Below are 23682 nucleotides of genomic sequence, written 5' to 3'. Positions count from 1 at the left end.
CACAGATTATCTTAAGGCTCTTTAAGTTGCCACTGGAACAGTTATTTTCTGAAATCAAATATTTCTTGGCAGATAAGAGTGGTGTTACATTAATCAGTACTCAACACAAATTATGATCTGAAAGAAAGGTCAGACAATGAACTGCTTAAGGCTGGAAGTACTGAGAATAAAATTCCTATTTATTCTGGCCTAACGTGACTGGCTAATGAAGATGTTTTAATCGTCATCATTTATCAACACACTAGCTTCACAGCTTTGAAGTCTGATAACATTTATTAAGAAAATTTAACATTAGCATGTGGATTGCCAGAAAATATAAATAGGCCTTCTTCTCTCAGATAGAAAATTGACTCCCATCAAATCTAATGAGAGGATACTGTCTTAGAACATTTTATCATAAAGATTAATGATTAGTACTGTGTAATATAACCTTCCAAGAAAGCGGCACTTAATTTATAACTATGTAACATTAGTATTATATATAACATTATTAAATGTAACATTATCTCTTCTGAGTATGTTTTGTAAAAATATTTGAAGTATTTTCTGAGTCTGTTCTAGGGAGTTAACACATGACACACAAATCCAAAACCAAAGTTCAATACTGGGTCTATAAATCCAGCTTTATAATGCATCCGTAAGTCCATAAACACCTTTTTCTCTTGTTTCATAACAGCATAATTTGAAGTAACAAATGGAAAGATTGTAAAGCATTAAACCAACCTTCCTAAAAAAACATTTTGAAATGTATCTACAATTATCCCTCTCGGTATGCTTACTATGATGAAGCTTAGAGTCTAATCAGGATTGGGTTCCTGCTTTGCAGGCTGCTATGTAAATCAAAATTTATGCATCAAAATCCCCCCCTCCTAATTTGCCTACTGCTATTACAAGCAGTTCTTGTAATATCCTACTTCTCCATCTAATTGTGCCATCAAAAACAAAAGCAGGTTACTAAGAGTGTGCATCATATGAAACATGTAATTGCACTCTCTGTGGTATATTTCCAAAACATTTGTGCTTCCCACTATGGCAACTTCTACTCCTAGATGTCCAATAAATTTTAAGTACACCACTATAGCTTCTCTGCAAAGATGTTATGGTACTTTTTTAGAAATAAGCATGCGAAAACCCAGCAAACACATCTGACTAGATAGTCAAATTATGATCTATGACACAAGAAAAAGATTCTGCTAATTAAGTTGGCCCACCTATTTTTAACTTAATTATATCCTTTATGAACATTAATGTCTCTGCAGACATTGTCCATACCAAGTGCAACTCTGTCTTCAAACATATATGATAAATTGGAAACAAGGGTCTATTGCACTGTCATAAGTGATAATTGTTTATTGCACTATGAAGATGAAACTCTGGCTTTGTTTTACTTATCCCTTTAATTGAAATCATCACATCACATTCCAGGCCAACTATTAAAGACATTGACAAAGCAAGTGATGTATTTAAGTCATCCCATATAATGAAATCACTTCATGTTATACAAACACTAAAAGCATCCATTCTTATATGGAACTCCACAGGGATATGTCCGCTTTCCTAATGTCAAGATGAGAGAAAAAAAGGAATTGGTATGTGTCCTGGTTTCAGCTGGGATAGAGTTAATTTTCGTCTTGGTAGCCGGTATGGGGCCGTGTTTTGGGTTTAGGATGAGAACAATGTCGATGATACACTGATGCTTTGGTTCTTGCTAAGTAGTGCTAAGCTGTCTCTAAATAGGTGCTAAGTGGCGCTCACACTGGTCAAGGACTTTTCAGCTTCCCCTGCTCTGCCGGGTGCACAAGAAGCTGGGAGGGGGCACAGCCAGGGGGAGTGCTGACCAAAGGGCTATTCCATACCATATGACGTCATGTTCAGCCTGTAAAGCTGGGGGAAGAAGAAGGAAGGGGGGCGGGGGGGACATTGGGTATGATTGTGTTTGTCCTCCCAAGTAGCCATTACGCGTGATGGAGCCCTGCTTTCCTGGAGGTGGCTGAACACCTGCCTGCCGATGGGAAGTAGGGAATGAATTCCTTGTTCTGTTTTGTTTGTGTGCACGGTTTTTGCTTTGCCTATTTAAGTGCTCTATTTCATTTTACTTCAATTATAAAACTGTCTTTATCTCAACCCACGAGTTTCCTCCCTTTTACCCTTCTGATTCTCTCCCCCATCCCACTGGTGGGGAGTGAGCGAGCGGCTGCGTGGTGCTTGGTTGCTGGCTGGAGTTAAACCACGACAGTATGACATATTAAATGTGAGCTTTTATTGACAGAACAATTATCAATTATCAAACTTCCCAAGAACTGAAATGGGATAGTTTAAGCAGTAGTATGCACTAATTTTTCCTTATATTCCTTTACACTAAATAAAGCAAATCTTGTTAAAATAATGCCTGAAAAATCCAATGCTCTGAAACATAATGGCCTAAGAGTATCAATTTTAAGGCCCTTTAAACTGACTGTATTTTACCCTCAGTAACAAATCCTTACATATAACAAACATGCAATAAACATATTGAATAGTTTTTATGTAACCAAACAAATCAAAGGAAAGAAAGGACTGGGTTATAAATTTCATATCCCATGTGTTTACAGTGAAGAACAAAGTATGCATCTTACATTTGATTTAAATGCCTCAGATGGTCAGCCAAAAAGCTGTCAGGCAGAAAAGAACAGTTCAAATCAATTCTGTAATGACATTAGCTAGGAAATTAATATTGGGAAATGATGACTAATGCCCATATAACCAAGTTCCTGCAAGCATAAGGCAGTATGCGCTGACAGAAACTGTCATTAGCTACTCTATTTTTCTACTAATTGACTGCTGAGCATTGGTCAGATTTTGATTTGGGTTCTCTTACAGGATTACCTCACTAATTCAGTGTAATTCGAATTCAAAACTCTCTCTTCATTCTTTTTAAAGAACTAAGCTATAAAGTGACATAAAGTAGGTATTTTCTTTTCAAATAATCATTAAAAAAATCCAGCCAGTCTGATAGTTCCTTCATTCAATGCATACAGCCACACAACAGAAGGGGCAGAAGTAGACTCTTTATACCTCTGTACACCTATAAAGTTTCCATTGATTCTCTTATTGTTTCCCATTATGAAAATTAATGAAGACCAGCAGCTATTCATTTAACATATATTTGATTCAAACCACAGATATACAGAAAGAGCCAATTTTTAAACTAGCCAAAATATTTTAAGTGAAAATGGTTGCACCAGCCGATCTTCAGTTTTGACTGAAGTTTATTCTATATATTTAATTAGATGCCTATTGTAAAAAGATATAAAGCCACAAGCTAAAAATTAAGAAACAAAATACAGATGTTGATCAGGAAACTACAGAAGAAAATTTAGACTACATGAAGAAATTTTATAAACTTTTCTGCAAAGTAAAATTCAATAAAAGAAATACAAGAAATATTTCAAAAATAAATATTTCTAAGTCTAGAGGAAAACAGTAAAGCAATTACATCGTATAGGATTGTCTTACAGCTGAAGTATGGTGCCTTCAGTCAGTCACACTAGCTGAGAATAAACAGATAAAGGAAGCGTACACTGTTCCATTTTGGACAGTACAGGGTTTGAGCCACTCCATACAAAGCAGCTAAACTAACTGGTTTGAAATGTCTACATCTGAGTGTCTTAACAAAACAGACTAGTTTACCTTCTATATCTTTTAATTAACTACCAACACCATTGTTTTGCCCCCCAGTATTGCAAACAGGGTACAGCCTGCCCGTGTTACATCACGATATACTGATGTCGCCAGTGGTTTGACTTCATGCTCCAGCTTCAGGAAGGCCAGACCTGCATCACCCCCATACATCCAGGTGCCAGAAAAGAACTTGTGGCACTCGGCTACATCAGCACACTTCTCTGCCTAGACAACTTCAGGAACAATTTTGCCTCTTCAAAGAGTTGCAGGAATTTGCATATACACGAAGAGCCTTGCTGTTGCCATGGCTCCCTCTTCTAAGGCTAGTCATCCCTCACAGCTGTGAGGCAGGAGATGGCAATGGGTCCATCCCTTTCCCCTGTGGAGCTAACTGTAACCCAAACAATTAGTGAGCTTGAACAAGGTCTGGAAGAAATTTGCCCTTCAAAAGTGATATCTGTTTTATCCAGAGTAACACATGCAGTGGTACAAAGCCCAGTATATTATCAAGGCTGTAAACCAATTTATTATTTACACATTCTTACAAAATGAGCAAGTAATTTCAGCCTACTGTCTGAAGATCAGAAGCACACTACTAACACCACAGCCACTGCTGGTACCTGTGCTGCAGAGTTCAGCACAAAGATAAAAACCTAAAAAAACATAATGAATGAACAAGCATTTTGTAGGCATTTTCAGCAGTACTTAATTCTGCAGATTTTTACGTCAGAAATTATTTTGCCCTGTTTACATATGAGTAGCACTAATATATCTGTTACAGAGTGGACAAGTGGTCAGCTTTCCTACTATAGACTGAGTCTTTAAATAATGCAAAAATATTTTTGAAATGGTATTCTTCATAGATTGCCATAGCTACAGAGAAATAGAGTAAATTCATCTGTTGTAAAATCACTCTTATGAACTGCATTAAAGAACTTAATAATAGGTAATATGTACACACCTGTGTGTGCGCATGCATGCAAGTATGCCATATAAATTATACATATATATAAAAACAGATGTATTACAATTTATTTTAAAAAAAAGTCATTCTATCATTAGCAAAAGTTAATCTGTAGCATGGAACATTAGCCACAGATCTCTAATTATTAAAATAATGTATATGATGGAGGAGTTCTGACCAGCTTCTGTCCAATCTTGGAGTTTCCAAAACTGAAAGGAGTTTTTTTCACCTAAAGGAGCTCCTTTGTAATATTCCCTGGAAGACTGACTAAGAATATTTATTCTGAAAAGGTTCTTTCCACAGTAAAAGGCTGAAGTTCCATTTATATAATAAAATACATCAAAGTTCATTATAGCCTCTGCAATGACAACCTGGGGTACTGACTGTCATATTTTTTTCAGCCTGAATGAAAATTCTGATTACTGCAATCCGCTGTGGAAAGAGAATGACAATCATAGGCCTCCAGCAACAACACGGGAGGATAATCTATTGTTTGCTGTTGTCTTGAAGGCTGTAATGACTCTTATCTTTATACCAAATTGAAGAGAGAAGTTCATTCCAATTATATAAAACAATCTCACAAACACTGCTACTTGATTCTAATTGTGAAGTAAAACACTCAGGTCAAGACACCCTGTCCCAACTAATTATGCTTTAAAAATATAGAATGATGCAACAGTCAACAGAAAGAGAAGATACTCATCAGTGTCGGGTTTATCCTACGTTAAAGCAGTACATTTACAGTACAATGCTTATTCTGAAAATTACAACCCCAGCCTTTTTAATTGTATAAAGCAGAAGCCAAGGGGAAAATGCAATTTTGTTTTAATATACCTAAGTTCTTTTGATCCAACCCCTCCTATCCAGGCACTGATTTAAGATTGGCTAATTAATTCATATGAACTCCAAAAAAAAACCTCTTGAAGAGACTGAAGAGAGTATTGTTACACAAAGATTAGTTCAGTTTAAGTAATGTAGCAAACTTATTCAATAATTAATGCTTTCCATACATTGTTTCCCTTCACAGTCATTTTTACCTGTAAAACTGAATGAAATTCCCTGTGTGCCATTTAGATCAAAATTATAGCAACACAGGATTATCATACAAATTATGTATTCCATTAGTTGAACCACAGTCTTTAACTGACAGTCAATGTAGTCCTCTCCAAGAAGTGTTCAAAGAACACTGAATATCACAAATTTCATATGATGATTAATTTAAACCATGATATTTAGATATCAAATTTTATTTCACTGCATACTACCTTGCAGCTGTGGGGCTTGATGCAAAACCTGCCTGATTGCAAGGTGCTGCTCTCCTAGATTTAGTAGAGCAGAATCTGGATGCTCACAACAAGTGTTTGGTGAAGAAGGATAGCAGGGGTATCCTGTGCTAGGGTGGGAGGCCAGAGTACTAGATGGAAGCTACCTGGGAAGAGGTAGTGGTGTGTGTTTAGAGGAGCATTTAAAGAGCTGCCTACAGGATTTTCAGTGGGTTGGTGCTGTGGGAGGCAAATAAGGAGATGCCTGAGCAGAGTTAGCTTGGAGGGAGAGACTACAGAGGTTGATGGGTTCTTACTTTGTACTTTGTTTGCTTCTACTGTATCGTGCTAATTTTTCTCAGGAGAGACCTAAGTAAAAGCCACTTGGTATTACTGATGAAGATCACAGACGATCTTTACTAAAAGAAGGAAGGGATTTAAAGGAAGAGCTGAGGCAATCCACTACATTACTCTCCATTGCTTTTGCACTCCGTCAAAAGATATTGAACACATATCTTTGTGGGTGACTGGATCTTTGCAAAACAAACCACAATTGCATGCTGTTTTCTCCTTTTTTTGAAGCTGTATCCACAACTGTTTAATCTTAAAGACTGACAGGCACATGGCCAAAGCCCGACTTCTCACTCCTTCTGGGACAGATTGTTGATATAGGCAATGTATAATGCCATATAATGACAGCAATACATAACACCGTATAATTCAGAAAGACAGATAGACAAAGATTAGTACTTGGAGTAAAAAAGTTAATCACAAGTCTTCCAAATCAAATTTGGCCAAAACCAAAGCCCATGCAGTGCAGAGGGCAAATCCCATGAGTTTGAAACAGAACAATAGAAAATACCATATACATAAAACATATCTCAAAGTTTAGTAGCTTGATTGCATGCTCCAAATGTATTATGGTTACAATAAATTATAGTTAATATAAATGTCTCTATGACAATCTAGTAAGAAATTAGGCTAATCAGAAGTTAGACATGAGCAAATACCACTCCTCAAAACCAAAGGTAAGCCAAACTATCTAAAATCTAGTAAAGCAAAAAAATACACTTTCTTTTTGTTTTATAAATTGTTTTTTGCTATTAAAAAAAGAGAAAAAAAATTTAGAATTATTTAGGAAACCCTTTCATTTATGAGGAAAATGACATTTTTCATCTGAAAATGTATACAAACAAAATTTCAAATAGTTTCTATATTGTTGCCAAGAAATTATCTACACTGTGAAGGGAAATTTTTTGAAAAAGGGACATAAAATGTAGTAGATTCAATATTGTAATTCTGGGCTAATCTCTTTCTGATCTTTAAAAATGGTTACCAGTTCTCTTAGGTGTGTGCAGAAAAATAAGGCTTACACTCTAACTCAAAGGTTTCCAATTTGAGCCCCAAGACCCAAATTCTTGAGCATGAAAGCCCAAGATTTAAATCTCTCTATAATTGGTTTTTATTACTTCAGACCAATTTAATTACAAAATATTTTGTGCAGCTGTTAAACACTCATCAGGGGTGTACCCTTACTTAATCCTCTATAGGGAGTTAGAAGTCTCTTACCATAACGACACTGTAGTCACTATAATTATTTTAATTCATATGCTGCTCTAGACTATAATATTATGAATTAAATAAGGAATATTCTGGCAAGAGTAATTCATGAGTGTTCCATATATTAAAGTATTTTGTAAGCAGCTTTGAAAATTGTATTTTATGACTATGTCATGCAAAATCTGTTTTCTCTCACAGAGGATAATTGAATAATGATGGGGTTTTTTTGACCTTTTGAAGAAGCAAGACAGCTTGGACTGTCAAACCAACTCCATAACACACATCAAACCATGCTTTTTAATAAACACATTATTATTTTTCTTCCAGCTATACTTACTGCAATGCGTCTTACTTTACTCACACTTTATTTGGTTCTGGACTCAAAGGATCAGCTTTGTTAGTGGGATTACATCACGGAATTCAGTCAAGTCATTGCAGACATGATCTGACCTGCTGAAAAACAATAGCTGTTTTCTATTTACTTTTCTCAAAGTCTCTTCGGGAACCTTTGAAAACCTATGAAGTGTAGGTGAAGAAGCTTGATCCTAGAGCAACTAGAGGGCCTATCCTTCCTAATCAATACTAAAGGACATTTCTCTTTATTCCAGATAGCTTGGTCTTAAGGACTGAGAAAGCTGAGAACAACAAAAACTGCTAGCCATCTGGACTCCATTTTAGCATCTTCACTCTAGTTGGTGTGGACCGTGGGAAAAAGCATCTTACCATCACTGTTGACGCAGACAACTACTGGAACCTGCGTACCAGGGCCACACGGCTTCTCATTGTCGGGAATGCACTCCTCCAGCCCCACGATTCTCCAGTCGTAGCAGGAGGGCTCTTCACATGGGATGGCTTCCAGCAGGTGAGGGCAGTTTCCTGTTCCTCCCGTAGGCTCATTAGTGATGCGCCGTTTCCTTAGTTTAAAGCCTGAAATGTCCATGAAAATACAAAGGGCAGAATAATTCAATTCTAAAATGCAAAGTGAAGAGATTTTTATCTATCTACACCTGAGTGAACAGTTCTGTTTCTCTTCTGTGTAAAAGATACTCCAGACACTCAGTGCAACACTGCATTTTAGAGAACTGGGTAGAAGAACTTCTTAAAGAAGGAAAAGAGGTAAAACTTAACAAGAGCATCACAAGTTTTGCGCTTATGCAGTAAGCTTTGCCTTAAACCCCTGTTTATCTTAGCCATACGTACTCCAGGAGCAAGACAGGAGTCATTTCTTATGCATCACTCTTGCTGGACACATGTCATCTAACAAATCTTGACTACATTGCTGGGTTGTCATTTCTGAAATATGTTGTTTCTTTTCTTTTCAGATATCTTCCAACAGGGATGGATTATCAAGTGACATCAGCTTATAAACATCTCCCCCACCTCCCAAAAAAAAAAAAAAAAAAAAAAAAAAAAAAAGACTACATTGCCAGAAAAGGCAAGGCATGGAAATAAACCCAAGAAGTCCTATGAACAAATTTTCAGTATTTAACATCACAATATTCCCTTGCAAGCATTTATAAATTTCCTTAAGACTATCTAAACCCATTTTGGATCAGAGAAACTGATGAGCCTTTATACAGTGTGTCATCTGCCAGGTCAATGTCAGTCTCTAAGAGCAACCCTCTCTGTCACTTTCAGGATGGCACGCTGAAAAAGCCAGACTAAATCTATAGAATAGAATCATAGAATCGTGTCCATGTCCCTACGCACCACATCTACATGTCTTTTAAATACCTCCAGGGATGGGGACTCAACTACTTCCCTGGGCAGCCTGTTCCAGTGCTAGACAACCTTTGCAGTGAAGAAATTTTTCCTAATATCCAATCTAAACTTCTCCTGGTGCAACTTGAGGCCGTTTCCTCTTGTCCTATCGCTTGTTACTAGGGAGAAGAGACCAACCCCCACCTCGCTAAAACCTCCTTTCAGGTAGTTGTAGAGAGCGATAAGGTCTCCCCTCAGCCTCCTCTTCTCCAGGCTAAACAATCCCAGCTCCCTCAGCTGCTCCTCACAAGACTTGTGCTCCAGACCCTTCACCAGTTTTGTTCTCCTATAGTAAGAACAACCTAACCAAACTGAATGGATTCAGGAAATAATAGTTTCTCATGGAATAGTTTTCTATAGTTTCTGATATATCTGATCAGAATATTTTAACTTTGGCAAAGGTTTGTTTCTTTTAACATCTCTTGACAGTCTCTTTTGTTTTATCTCAATATTCAGGCAGGTTAGTAATACACAGATTTTTTTTTTTTTTTATAAAATACTACATATAATCCTTTCATTTCTACCAGGACACAAACTAAGCAGGAGAGAGTTTTCAAACACATATGTACAAGAACTAATTCTTTGTTTGAAGACATTCTCTTCATTAAATTATAACAAATATTACTTTAAAAACACATTTCCATGTGTCTTTAATTGTTTTTTTTTTTTTTCCTAAATTGAAGAGGTCAGCCAAATTATGTCCAAATGGTTTACTGAGCCTGCCACAAAAGGCTGATATAATGTCAAAAAAAAGAACTCCAGTGTCTACTGCAACAAAGGAGGCAAATGATCCACAGTAAAGGGCCATTCCTAAAATATGTAGACTTGCTGGTAAAACTGGGAGTGCCTGTACAACTTTTACTTCATTCTCTCAGAAGAACTGTCAATGAAATTACAAAATAAAACATAAGAATTTCCAGATAAGAGGAAAACATTGGCAGTTGAGAAAAGATCCCTGCTCATGTGTGCAGGAACAAAGACTTGCATGAAGTACATCCTAATACGTTTCCATTAGGCAGATGACCAAATCAGTCTCACAAACGCAAACGTTACCCCTGAAAATGCAGCAAATCTTTCACTGATGGAACAGTAACAGAAATAACAGACTGCTTGACAGCTGTACTCAGAGGAGATTTAATCCAAGAGACTTAGACACTGAACTGCTTTTTGCTTCTTGAATTGATCAAGGTTGGGTCACATTACCATGAGACAGCATTGTAAAACTTGCATTATTGCTGCCCAGACTGAAGTGTAGCTAGCACTATACCAGGAAGAAGAAACTAAGCTAACGTGGTAATTACAGTTGCTCCTTCAAGTGGACATATGTGGCTGCCCTTTTTTATGACTGTTTTCAATCAAGGAACCAAGTCTGTATTCTCAACTTTGTCAGATAATCACATTGCAGCAATGACTAGGCCAGTTTTTCTCATTTACAGCCAGAAACCTGCAGACTTCTTATATGAGGTCCTTGTCACTGTATTCTTGCTTTCCTATTTTGATGTCAGGTTACTACAATCTGTTCTGCATAGGAATAAACTGTAAAACATGTGAAAATTGAAACCAGCACATATGTCATCAGTAGAACAGTGTCACTTATCAACAGCGAATGGTCCCAGCTCTTTTCCAGACCATGCTTTACGGTCTACTGGTGAATTTTTAAGCTATTACTGAACTGTAAATCTTTGAGTGACGTGGACACTATGCACCTTGTGTCCTCCTTTCAAGACAGTGCCAGAATTGTGATTTGAACACATATGGAAACTGTATGCCTTTCAGTCTGAGAGGAAGGTTTGAAACTGGAATTGATTTGTAATAACACAAATTGACCTTGAGAGCCTAGTAAACAGCCTACATTTTTGCCAGCTTTGGTGGAGCAGTAATGCTAAATATAGTCCTAATTCCATGACCTTTTTTTGATGCTCAAAGGCACTGGATATACCCTGCTTGGTACAAAATTTAGTATGCTTGCATAGCCAGAGGTGCCTAGTGACTTAGGAACCCGAAATAATCACCATTAAAAGGTTTCATTGAATTTTTACATACCCTTCTTGGCCTGAGGGTCATCACAGCTTTCATAGGTGCATGGTCCCCAGGCCGACCAGGCCGAGGTCTCACACTCTGTAGGACAGGGGATATGGCACAGCTGGGAGGTGCTGGGAAGAGGTCCCGTACACAGCCTACGGTCCACTGGCCTCGAGGCTGTCAAAACAAAGTCAATAGGTTTTTCACATGTCACTGGTCAGATCCTCAGCTCTAAGTGGACAGAACCATCCTTCATTCAGAAAGGCTGCTATCTCATCATTTTAATCTGCTGAAGTGATGTAAAAATGCCTATGTTGAAAAAATGAAACAGAAGTCAGTTTACTCTGTGTGAACAGAGCCAAATCCATTTATGTGGAGTCAGGAAGACTGTAGATATTGCTGCACCCTCTCAGACCTAGTCCTTTCATTTAATGGATAGATTATGTTACTACAACAGTTATTCACACTGCGCTCTGTGTAAATCAATGTCCTGCTGTCTTATTGAGTTTGTCTTCATTTAAGAAACCGAACAAAAAGCTGTATAAAATCCCTTGCTATTATATGATGCTATTATATGATACTATAACTTCAAAAGCCTGGTTAATTAATATTTAGAAGATTATTTTTAAGCTATAACCTGAAACAGTTAAAATTATGACAAAATTTTGGTTTTTCTTTTACCCTAAATACCTTCAAGTTCACACTCAGCAATAAGATTTGGGCAGTAGCAGCTTAAGTTCAAGAAAGGTTTTGTTTCAGATACATATATAGTTTGCATATAATATAAATATATACACATAATATTTTTAAAATAATTAAAACTCTGCAGAGGACAATTTATTTTTTTCATTAAAATATTATTAATCTATAAAGACACATGTGAAGGCAGATTCTTCTGTCCTTTAAGGATCAATAAGCCCTGGAACAGGCTAAAATCACCCTGCTCCTCCCACACTTTACTCTTGAATTCCCAGGTTACACAAATAATAGGACAACTCTACAAGGTGCCAGAGTAAGGCTCAGAATTCTAAAACAAAATGTACCATTTCATTATAAGCAAGTTTTTAATTCTCTTTTATAATATAGGATTGACACAATATTAAACTAAGCAGAGAATATCTGCTAGAAGGCAAAGTGAAGTCTGCCATATTAATTCACTTTGGCTGATTGAAGAAACATCCAATTCCTTAACTTAAAACATTCTCATCCTACTCACTCAGCATTTTTTCACAGGAGAGTTACCTCTCATTAATTTTCCGCCACTATTACAAATAATCTCTTTTGATGAAAAGAGCTTTCTGATGAAATATATTCTGAAATAAGTTCAGAATATGACAAAATATCCTTCTGAAAGATGAGATCGATAACCACAGATAAAATGTTAAAGTAAACATCATGTTGTTAAAGTATGGTCTCATTTGCAGATATGTATGTGTCTTTCCATTCAGACTTTCTAAGTAGATGATCTTTCCAATTACAGAAAAAGCATTCAATTCCCACTTTTTAAGGGGAAAAGGGAATGAAAAATCATCACCCTATTCTGGTTTCCCATGTTGCCTCCTTTGGGACAGTTTTACACTGTGTTGCTCCACATAATGAAGGCATGAAGATGGCAGACAGTCATTTAACACTACTGCCTCCAGCTCACCCACCTCTTAACACAAAATAACACAAGAACAAATATTCCAACATTTGCATAATGCTATGTTGGAATTAAATTTTATGACAGAACATTGAATTTTACAATAAGTTTGACATGCTCACCTAAGGTGCATAATAATCAACATAATATGCATATCTTGTGTAGAACATGGATATAAGTAAACATAATTTGCCTGTAATTGAATTTGTATTGAATAGTTTCTAATAAAAAAAAACAAAAAACCAAAAAAAAACCCCACAAATCAGTAAGTAATTGCTAACCGTACTTTTTTAACCTTGATTTAATCAGGGAATTACCCAAGTGAGACAGTTGAAATTAAGGGTCAATTACACCCCTGAGACGTAGCCTTGCCTCAGGGAACAGAGAAAGTGTTCTGAGGAATGCTATGCTTCATCTCCAGCCTGCATCAGGATAAAGCACTTACCATCACACCAGTTCATGGGATGTTACTCAGAAAAATAACAAAGACCTTTCATCAGGGAGCTTTAAATAGCGGATTTTCATATCACAGATGTTCCATATCTCAACCAGATTTTTTTTAAGAGTCTGCCAATAGAAGGTACTACTGTGCTACTGTCGCAATCCATTTGGCTTCAAGCTAAATTTGTGATGGTCCTGAAATTCCAAACTATGAGGAATTGTGACTGTGTTTGGCTTTAAAGAGACTGACTTAAGTAATAGGAACCCTATTTCAATTTTTTTGGAGGTATCTATCCAGTAAGAATTCTAGGTCTTGTGAGCAAATATAGTTAAATAAACTTATCATGAAAACACCTACTGAAAATATCTGCCTTTTCCATGTCTCATTAGAGCGTAGGGGAAGAAGTGCTTTTGGGGACAGGTAAGTGGTAAAATCAATAAATCTCTCAATATGCCAAAATGTTATTGAAATGCTGTTCTTAGAACATAAGTGATGTACAAATGTCTGCTACCAGATCTGTTACATATTGCTTTTAAAACTAAAGAATCCAACAGTAGGACAGACAAGTTATATCCCAGATTATTAAAAAAAATGTTTTAAATGGATTCTTTCAGCATCAAAAAAGTATAAATGAGCTCAGCTTTTGCTGCTTATTGTTTAGCAAAGACGCTTTGAGAGAAGATGATGCTGGATGCAGAAATTTACAGTTTGAAACCTTGTCTTATCTCTGTCCTTTCATACTCTCTTGTGGCAGCAATAAAGATGATTGTTATTTATTCCTTGGCAGTGATGCTGAATGCTGATGAGACTGTGTGTAATACTACAAGCTCTGTGTGGAATTTGACCAAATTTGGGGCCAAAAATGGAAAAAAAAGTGAATGCATTTTGATAATCTCTCTTTCTCCTTCAGTCTAACTAAAAAATCAGACTCAGTTTTTAATGAATTTCAGGTTTGAGGTATTGACCTAAAATCTAAAATGAGATTCAATGTCCTCAAATCATCTACTATATTAGGAAATTTTAGCTGAATATATTATATACTGTTGTAAAACACCTCCCCGAATGACTGCATTTTAAAAATAACTGAAAAGAAAAAACACAGTTCTGTTCTTAAGCATTTGCTACGTTTATCGAGGTCTCAACCTCTCCATTCTTCTCCAGGAACCCTCAACAGGCCAATTCTTCCCCCATTTTCTACAATGCTGAATGCTGTCTTCAAAAGACAGCAGATAATTCAGGACCTGATCCTCCAAGCAACTGCACAACTCCATGCATGTAAGCAGTTCCTCTGTGTTTAACAGGGCAACGAGTGTGTGTTTGCAGATGTAGAATAAATTTACACCCATAAAGGAACATTCCTCCCATCCTCATTCTACAACGAGGGTTTTAAAGGTACTTGGAAAAAGATGACACAATCTACCTCGTAGGCTTACCGTGAGAGAAACTTCATGACTAAACCAGTTAAATAGGTGAATAGAGATGAAATAATTTAAGTCAGTGGCAAGTAAACAGCAGAATGAAAGTAGCTTCCAGGAATCTTGATTGTCAGCTGCCTAATTACTACACCCAATACTCCCTCTTCTTCCTCAAGACTAAATTTATGAATTCTGATAGGACATATTACAGACCTGAATGCTGTGAGGGATTTTGGTTAAGCTAAGTAGTAAAAGTTCAAATTCTTACTGGAGCCCTAACTAGGTGTTTTAAATCTACAAAAGGGACCAGAAATAGCATCTGTAATGAACACAACGAAGCAATTCCCAGTGCTCAGAATAGAGAGGAAAATCAGTCACTTGCTAAATCGATTCAGGAGTGGAGCAGGGAACTGTCCTGGCATCCTAGCTGGCTCATGAACTTCATTAGTTTGAGTTCAGGCCTGTCCCTTTCAAACGGATCTGAAATTTCCTGAGAATGCACAAATCCATTGAACTATTTCAGAGCTATATAAACATGTTAATTATACACATACAGCCAATGTAGTTCCCCCGAAAGGGACGTTGCCTCCTTTGCACGCTTTTGATTGAAAGGCCATGTCGAAGGCCTTAATTTACCTACCTGTTATTTCAAAAGTGATCGATAGCAGAGGTGCAGTACTAGCCTTCGACTTGCTCTGTGACTGACTTTCTGAAATAACAGGGAAACGCCACTGTGAGTATATGAGAACGGAGGTCTTCAAAGCAGCCTTACCGAGACAGCATTTGCTACAACCAACAGTAAACTACACTGAAATGAAGGCGTTTCCCCACAGCTAAAACTGGTAGGTGTCTCCCCTGGCTTTTTCCCATCCTCATAGTTTTCAAATGGTATTGTTTTTAGAGGCAGTGGTTTGCTTGTTCCTAGGAGGGCCTGGAGAGCAGCTCTTGCCTACACCAAATCCAAGATGGGAGGGGAAAGAGAGGGAGGATGAGTGGAAAAGCAGCTCTTCTGAAAATCTGTCCCCTAATATGGAAACACCCCAGAGCTCCTTTTTAAACTAAGACCCACTTCACCCCTAGTTTGAGCTCTTGAAAAATTGTTCTCATGTTTATGCATCCAAAGACTAGTTACATTTTAATCAGCTTTCTGGGGCCTACAGAGATTACCTCCTGACGGGCTCCGCGTATTCCTGTCACACTCTGATAAGGGCAGATTTCACACCCATCTAAGCCGGCAAGACTTCACAGCCTACCAAAATGCTAATCATCATTCTGAACAGTAAGCTGCCACTGATTTTATTGTTACCTCTCCTTAGCTAGGAGGTTTTACTTCTTTACTCTAAGGCAGGGGCATCTAAACTTTGTTCGGCAGAGGCGATTTAGTAAAAGCCCTTGGGCAGAAGCTGATTTGCATTAAACGAAGAGGCTTGAAAGCTTCTTCTTTAATAAATACACATGTGGGACCCACAGAGCACACAAGTCACACCCTACTGATCCAAGCAGTCACGCCGAAACGGATGTTGGCATTAATATTCCCCACAAACTCTACCTCTATGGCAAGTTTGAGATTACCTTTAACCCACAGCAGAAACCTCACTAGCCCGCAGTTTGGTCAACTCTGGTCTAAATGTTGTATTACATGACTTGTATAATGATGTCGCTTTTCCTGAAGTATGTGGTTGCATTCATTTATTTATGTTTTAATAATAATGTGTGTTCACACGAAACAGCTACAGAAGAGGATAAAATTTAATTAACAAGCTACAAGCATCTAGCTTAATTCACTAATTTCTAAATCTATAGTGCTGCATGAGTATGCAGAAGTAGGTGTACCATAAAATACTCAAGTGTTCTTAAGTACGTATATTCCCAAACAAATTAAAGATTTTGTCTCCTAAGCTATTCCCTCTTTTCTTAAGAAGCTGTACAAGCTGTAACAGTGACAAGGAATAATCTCTTCTGTCTTTCAGTTAGCGAAACAAACCCATGAAATTATATTGGCTTGAAGTCCTGAAAGCGACTTAAGAACTTGACCAAATCAAGAAAAGAATAATTAAAAAAATATATCAATTTAATGAGAATGAAATCTAGTCATATTTTTACATATTTCTATATTGAGCTTACATGCCAGAATTGGCATATTCCATCTGCACATCAAACAGCACAGGTTCATGGCCCAGCTGAAGGACACACAGGAAATTTACAGTGGAGGAAGGAACCAAGTCTAGGATTTCTGACCCACCATCTCATGGTCTTTCTCATCCTTCACATAAGACAATGTTTTTCAGCAGATATTAAGAAATAGTAATTTGTAGCTAGGAACCAATATTTGCAGCATGGAGAATGAAATATCTGCTACTGCAATTAAGTATTTTCATCTGAACTAGAAAATAACAGTAAACTGCAAGGTAAGAAGGCACTCATGACAGAAGACAATAGCTATCAAGGAGCTCTGGAATGCTGCAGTGCTCTGATTTCACACTAATTCAATTACAAGTGAATCAAATTTACCTTCCTTTTCCTTGAGGGTATTTAAATACGAGAGGAGATTTTCATTAGCTTGCACGCAGTACATTTCCCGGGTTTGAATACCACCTCCGCACAGCGCTGTCTGATTTCCTCGCCTCTTGTCCTGTTGGCTAAGGAGAGGATCGACACGGCATTCTGTCCACTCTGTGGTCCGCCAGCCGTACCTGGATCAAATTTGGTTAATTGGGTTTTTAGAAATCATGAAGCCACTTTACACAGCATTAAGATATACAAACTGAAACACCTTAATAGCTTTACTGATTTTCTAACAGGCCTGAACCCCACAATTTCTTGTACACAGAGATGTGTTAAGTCTGATATTTTATGTGGGTGGAAATTTTTCCGCTATTATTTCACTTTTGAAATCATTACTTTTTAGGAAGATCTTTTCTGTTCAATTCCTAAAACATACTGCACATATAAATTTTTTATTGGAGGGAAGAAAAACTTGATATACAGAGACATACAGTCTATGTTCAAATAAGCTAACTCTCGGCATTTGTTTAGAGCTAGACAATTTATATGAACAAAAGCCAAAATATCAAAGAAATGTGCACACTGAGACACATAAGAGCCAGAAAAGGAGAAGGAAAAAAATCCACAACAACCCAACCCCCCGAAAACAAACCCAAAAGCCTCTTGTTCATCTTTGATAAGTGAGAGAGAAGTTTCTCCTGAATATCAAGGTAAAACTAAAATTGAATTTTTTTTTTATTATTACTTCAGAAAAATCTTTCAGTAAGTTCCTTTTTCACTGTCAAGAGGAAGATGGCTCTGCAGTACTAAGCATCCCTGCTGGGTACTGATGAATGATGAGAAGCTGTGAGCTTTCTAATCAGTGAATGCACAGGAAAGATCTGTGACTCCCAGTTAAAACCCCAATCAGGATTACAAACCGCAAGAAATGCCACAGAATTCTCTGCCCAACAAGTATTTTAAGGCTAAATCAAGTGAACTGCTTCCTAATGTGGCTGGAGATGGGGAAAGATGACATTTCAACTCTTAAATGAAATATATGTACCACAGTCAAAGATGCTTAACATCAAATGACATTTCCCCAGACCCTCTTCTCAGTCTGATAAAGAAAAAACACAGTTGGGACTTTAATATTAGTCTCGATTAGTTGATAAGGACTACAGCAATCTCTTGAATCATAAAGTGCTTGCTGTCATTTCTCCTAAAATTTAAACAGGGTTAATTTATTTACCGTCACTGTTAGCCTCTCCTACTTTCCATGTGGGGCCCAGTCCTGCCTTTGTTGTGCTGAATACGAGTCTCACTAAAAAAGTCTGGTTGCTAGAGATGTTTATCACCTCTTTCCTATGTTCAACACTTTGTCTGCAAACAGACAAGTACTTCAGAAACAATGACTCTGGTAGAAATGTTATGTAGGGAAAAGATCACTGTCAAATTAATACAATTAATTTATTATGGTCTTGACTGACCCTGCATGCGCACAAATGTTCTCTCTTAAAAGTTAACACTAACGAAAAAATATGTACTTGTTATTTTTCCTGTATGCAGAGAAGGAAGTGATTTCACTATAATGGCAGCTATTTGCAGACTTCAGCTTCAGCAAAGGATAAAAAAAAAAATAAAATAAAAGCTATTATTTCTTTAATAATGACTTGATTCCATCACCAGCCCTGTATGCTTAATTGAAATTCTTCATTTTAGTATAGGGAGAACTGAAATGAACCAACTTACGTAATGCACGGTGCCACACCATCTCCTTGAGAAACACACTGCTCTGTTTCTTCTAATTGCGGGCATTCACTTTCACTGCCAATAGGGAGCTGTTTAATGGTCCGTGATCTTGTACGATTCCCTTTAGGGGTTGTCATGTCAAAGCAGGTTTTGGAGCAGGGAGTCCATTCTGACCACTCTGACACCTGGCACTCCTTCGTGATCACACAGGACTGGAACGTAATGGGCAACTTGTCCTGTTTGCAGAAGCTGTAATAATAGAGCATTACAATTTTCAGCACACGTATTCACAGACAGTCATGAACTCCTACAGAAAAGAGATGTCCACTGCAACATGCAAAGTCAGTAAGTATTTGTAAAGCTGTTAAGTTGTAGTCTGCATGTATTTGATCCCAAAAAGTCAGGCAAAAGGGCTTTTAGTTAAAGTGACTCAAACCAGATACATAAGATTTACTACAGTTAGAAATGACCGGGACTGCCATATCTGTGATCAAAATTAAAATATAAATCTTCATACATATATAGAGGTACAAAAGAGGAAATAAATCAATTCTTCACCACTTATATTTTATTATTAGGTATACTCAATTTTTTTTCTTGGAATGAAAAGGAAGTGAAGGATCAATAACAGAGATTGCTATACCACAGTTTTGAAGAGAACCAAGTTCTCAATGTCATCTTCTCCCCATTTCCAGACTACAAATTGTTTAAAAACACAATGTCAAATATATTGAACCTTTGGGCACTAATAATTTGCTTTGTTAACGTAGATTGCCACAGTGACACCTCATGGTCTAAAAGTGGAACGATTTCTCTCTTAAAATACAGCCTTCCCTGCTACAGTGAATCCATAGCCTTAATTTCCTGTTCCTCATGAAGGCCATAATTTAATTTCCATTCTCCATCTGATGCTTTATTCACATATTACATAGGCTGTCAGCAAGATTTTCTCCCTGTAAAAATGCCTCTGCATTTTTAAATGTTATATTGTAACTAGAAACTAACATTTCTACTTTAAAGCTTGATTCACAATAGGAAAATGAGCAATAGAGAAGCTAAACTACAATTAAAGTGATCATAACTTTAATTAATTAATTACAATTACAACATAAATATATTTATCATATCTGTTTTGGAATAAAATTCTGGCTTCTGAAGTAGTTAAATGGGCAGGAAAAAGAGTTATTGGCAATGCAGATGGCACAAGGAAACACTCTGTACAGTACCAGTCCTATAAACAACAGAACAAAGGCTCATTTTTTTCTTTTTAATGGAATACAAAATAATATAGAATAATGAATACTTACAATTTTGTTGCTATAGAAAATTTTACTCTACCCATATATCCAACATCGCGTTGAACTGCTACTAACAAAATTTTGTAATACTAGAAGTAGGGATACCTGATGAGACTCACGGGAGATTTAAAAACAAGATAAATGAAGGTACTTCTATACACAAGAGGCAGAATGATTCTACATCTTGATAACAGAAGATCCTGGATGTGGAGACAGACAGTGTCAGCAGGTTCAGAAAGAGGTTGGATGAATTTGTGGGCAGTAGGTCTACATATGGATACTAAAATGACAAGGCAGTGATATACTAGCCACCATCCCTAATACATTGACTTTGGATACTGGAGAAATACAAAGGGAATGGACTGCAAAAGGCAGCCAGGCCTCATATGCTTGGTCTTTAAACAGTATCTCCCTTTACCGCTGCTGGAGACAATAGGCTGGAGACACTGCTGGGCTTGACAGACCATAGGGGATTACTCAGTAGGGGATTTCTTATGTTCTTATTATGTGAAAGGTGGGGGAGGGGGAGACAGGAAACCCTAACACAACATTTATTCTGCTTAAGGACAGAAACTACACCCTGTTTAGGGTGAAAGACACTCAAGGCTTTTGAGAAAATTGTTCATTTCGGAAAAGGACCTGGGGGTGTGGGTTGACAGCCGCCTGAACATGAGCCAGCAGCGTGCTCAGGTGGCCAAGAGGGCCAGTTGCATCCTGGCTTGTATCAGGAAGAGTGTGGCCAGCAGGACCAGGGAGGTGATAGTGCCCCTGTACTCGGCATTGGTGAGGCCGCACCTCGAGTACTGTGTTCAGTTTTGGGCCCCTCACTACAAGAAGGACATTGAGGTGCTGGAGCGTGTCCAAAGAAGGGCAACGAAGTTGGTGAAGGGTCTAGAGCACAAGTCTTATGAGGATCGGCTGAGGGAACTGGGGTTGTTTAGTCTGGAGAAGAGGAGGCTGAGGGGAGACCTTATTGCTCTCTACAACTACCTGAAAGGAGGCTGTAGCAAGGTGGGGGTCGGTCTCTTCTCCCAAGTAACAAGCGATAGGACAAGAGGAAATGGCCTCAAGTTGCACCAGGGGAAGTTTAGATTGGATATTAGGAAATACTTCTTCACTGAAAGGGGAGTCAGGCACTGGAACAGGCTGCCCAGGGAAGTGGTTGAGTCTCCATCCCTGGAGGTATTTAAAAGACAGGTAGATGTGGTGCTTGTGGACACGGTTTAGTGGTGGACTTGGCAGTGATAGGTTAACGGTTGGACTCAATGATCTTAAGGGTCTTTTCCAACCTTAACAATTCTATGATTCTATGATTTAATAATGGACTTTTTTCACCTTCATGTAGCCCCATCTGGCATAGGACTACAGTACTGTCAAATTCAATACAGCAGCTTCTGCACCTTTGACAAAACATACAGACTCATTTATCCCACAAAGATACACATTTTAATGACTGGAGAAAAGATCTGTTCCTTATGGATTCTAACATAGGCGGTATTTGCAAATCCTTCTGGAGTACAGATGACATATCATCACTTCCCAAGTTCCTTTCCAATGTGACTCTTTTGAGAGCAGATAAAACAAACCTCTTCACTCATATTGTGACTGGAGCTGAGTTTAATTATAGACACATATTGCCAGGGAACATGCACAAAATTGCTACCACGAAGTAGCTTTGGTGCGGAGTGAAGAGATCAATTAATGATGTGTAATACTCCATGCACTTTGCATCTGTTTCAAAACTTATTTGGGAGAAGCGTTACATGAGAACAACTAATATTGATTCTCAGAAGTTGTTTAACTAAATAAAGAAATAAATACTCTTTCTTCACTGAAGCTACCTTCAACCTGCCTGTATCCCCTAACTCTCAGGAACCCTAAAGGCATTCCTGGCTGCGACTGGCTGCGATTCCTACACAGCTTCATGCAGAGATTGTTTCCTTTCCTGATAAGGGAAACCTCCACCACAACACAAAGTGTTCAAGTTCTTTAGGATGATGGATGCATAGGAGAAATGAGATCTCAAGCAGCAATCGAGGTCAAAACTAATGCACTTACCAGTTTTTAAAAAACAATATTCTGAGCTAGTTAAATTCAAAAGGAATTTTTATCACAGATTTTCTGAACAAAGTGGAAGAAATTGACAAAATTGAGCAGGTGTACCGAGAAAAAAAAATATGTTTTCCCATATCCATAATTGAAAAAAACAATTTTACAAAGTTGTCAATCAATTCTACTTAAAAATCAAGGCCAGCCTTGCAAACTAATGATATTTATTAATTTTTAAAGGATATAGTCACTTCCTGAAAGATTACTATAGGCCCCAGAAACTTTTCAGATTCTAAGTGCTACCAGATCATTCACAAAGAATTCAACATAGGCATTACTGCAACTTTAGATAACAAATTTTCATTTCACAGATCCTTAAGCTGTAATTGCTATATATGCAAAAAGACCTCCTCCAGTTTCTTGCTTTTCAGTACCCCTATAATCTTGAATGCCATAATGCTGAAGTCCCTCTGTGGATCATGATGCAAAATATTTTTAAAAATTTAAACCTAGATTTATTCACAGGACTCAACTGAAAAGTTATTTGGTCAGTGGCATAGATTCATCAGGCTAGTACCTTTCACTTCATGCTCATTTTATTTTTTATTAAAAGCTGTTGTTGATATAGCTTATATAATTAGAATGCTCATTTTATCTTATTTGTTATTAATTATTTCCATATGCAGGTATGAAGAGGACCCAAACAGAATTGTACCGTGTTACTAACCCTATTGTTTATTTATGATCCTTGATAGAAGTAAAGCAATAGAGCTAAAGAATGCCTCACTTAAAGTATTTACTTATATTTAATTTAAAATTGATTAATTTTATAAAAGAATTAAGTTCTTAAGTTCTTGTAACCAGAACATAAATATTACTAGGGAGACAAACTAGAGGCAAAGTGAGTTATCCATTTATTTTCTTGCTTGCTTATTAAAACCATGCACCACTTGCAGTGTTACATAAATACTGACAAGTAACTGATATTGTAAATCACCAGCAAACAATCTCTTTACTGTTATACATACTGTCGTATTATTTTTGTGAGAGGGCAGAGACAGTTACAATTAGCAAAAGAAGAGTCAGACCAGCAAATTAGCTGCTGTTTCTTCTTTTAACACTTGGTTTTCTCTGAATAAGTTAGAGAAACTGTGAGAGCTAATTGTAAATGGCCATTATCAAGAGTTTTCCTTCATGTTGCAGGCAGCAGGAGAAGACGTGTTGCATTCTAGATCAAGTAGGGACTAGGGAAACATCACATTTAAACTCTCAGTACCACAAATCTCTCTAAACAAGACCCAGTTAAAACTCTTCAGTTAAGTAAATGATTATGGAAGTGCTTCAATCTCTTTGAAGGCAATAGAGTAGCTT

At 37.3% G+C, this 23682-nt stretch overlaps 1 protein-coding gene across 1 annotated transcript in view; it reads right to left on the bottom strand.

The window, feature by feature from the left end:
• The window catches only part of THSD7A (thrombospondin type 1 domain containing 7A), a 204421-nt gene that overhangs the window by 86901 nt on the left and 93838 nt on the right, over nt 1-23682 (bottom strand). Inside the window, exons 3-7 of the mRNA XM_082321586.1 lie at nt 18965-19213; nt 17240-17421; nt 15369-15437; nt 11251-11406; nt 8170-8373 (exon numbers count right to left, since the gene is read on the bottom strand). Of these exons, the coding sequence (XP_082177712.1) occupies nt 8170-8373; nt 11251-11406; nt 15369-15437; nt 17240-17421; nt 18965-19213 (860 nt within the window). The remainder of the gene's footprint in view (nt 1-8169; nt 8374-11250; nt 11407-15368; nt 15438-17239; nt 17422-18964; nt 19214-23682) is intronic.

Source organism: Platalea leucorodia (assembly GCF_965183815.1).
Source record: "Platalea leucorodia genome assembly, chromosome: 1".
Classification (NCBI taxonomy): Eukaryota; Metazoa; Chordata; class Aves; order Pelecaniformes; family Threskiornithidae; genus Platalea; species Platalea leucorodia.
Note: the sequence above shows the minus strand (reverse complement) of the source record. Positions and strands in the feature narration are given on the sequence as shown.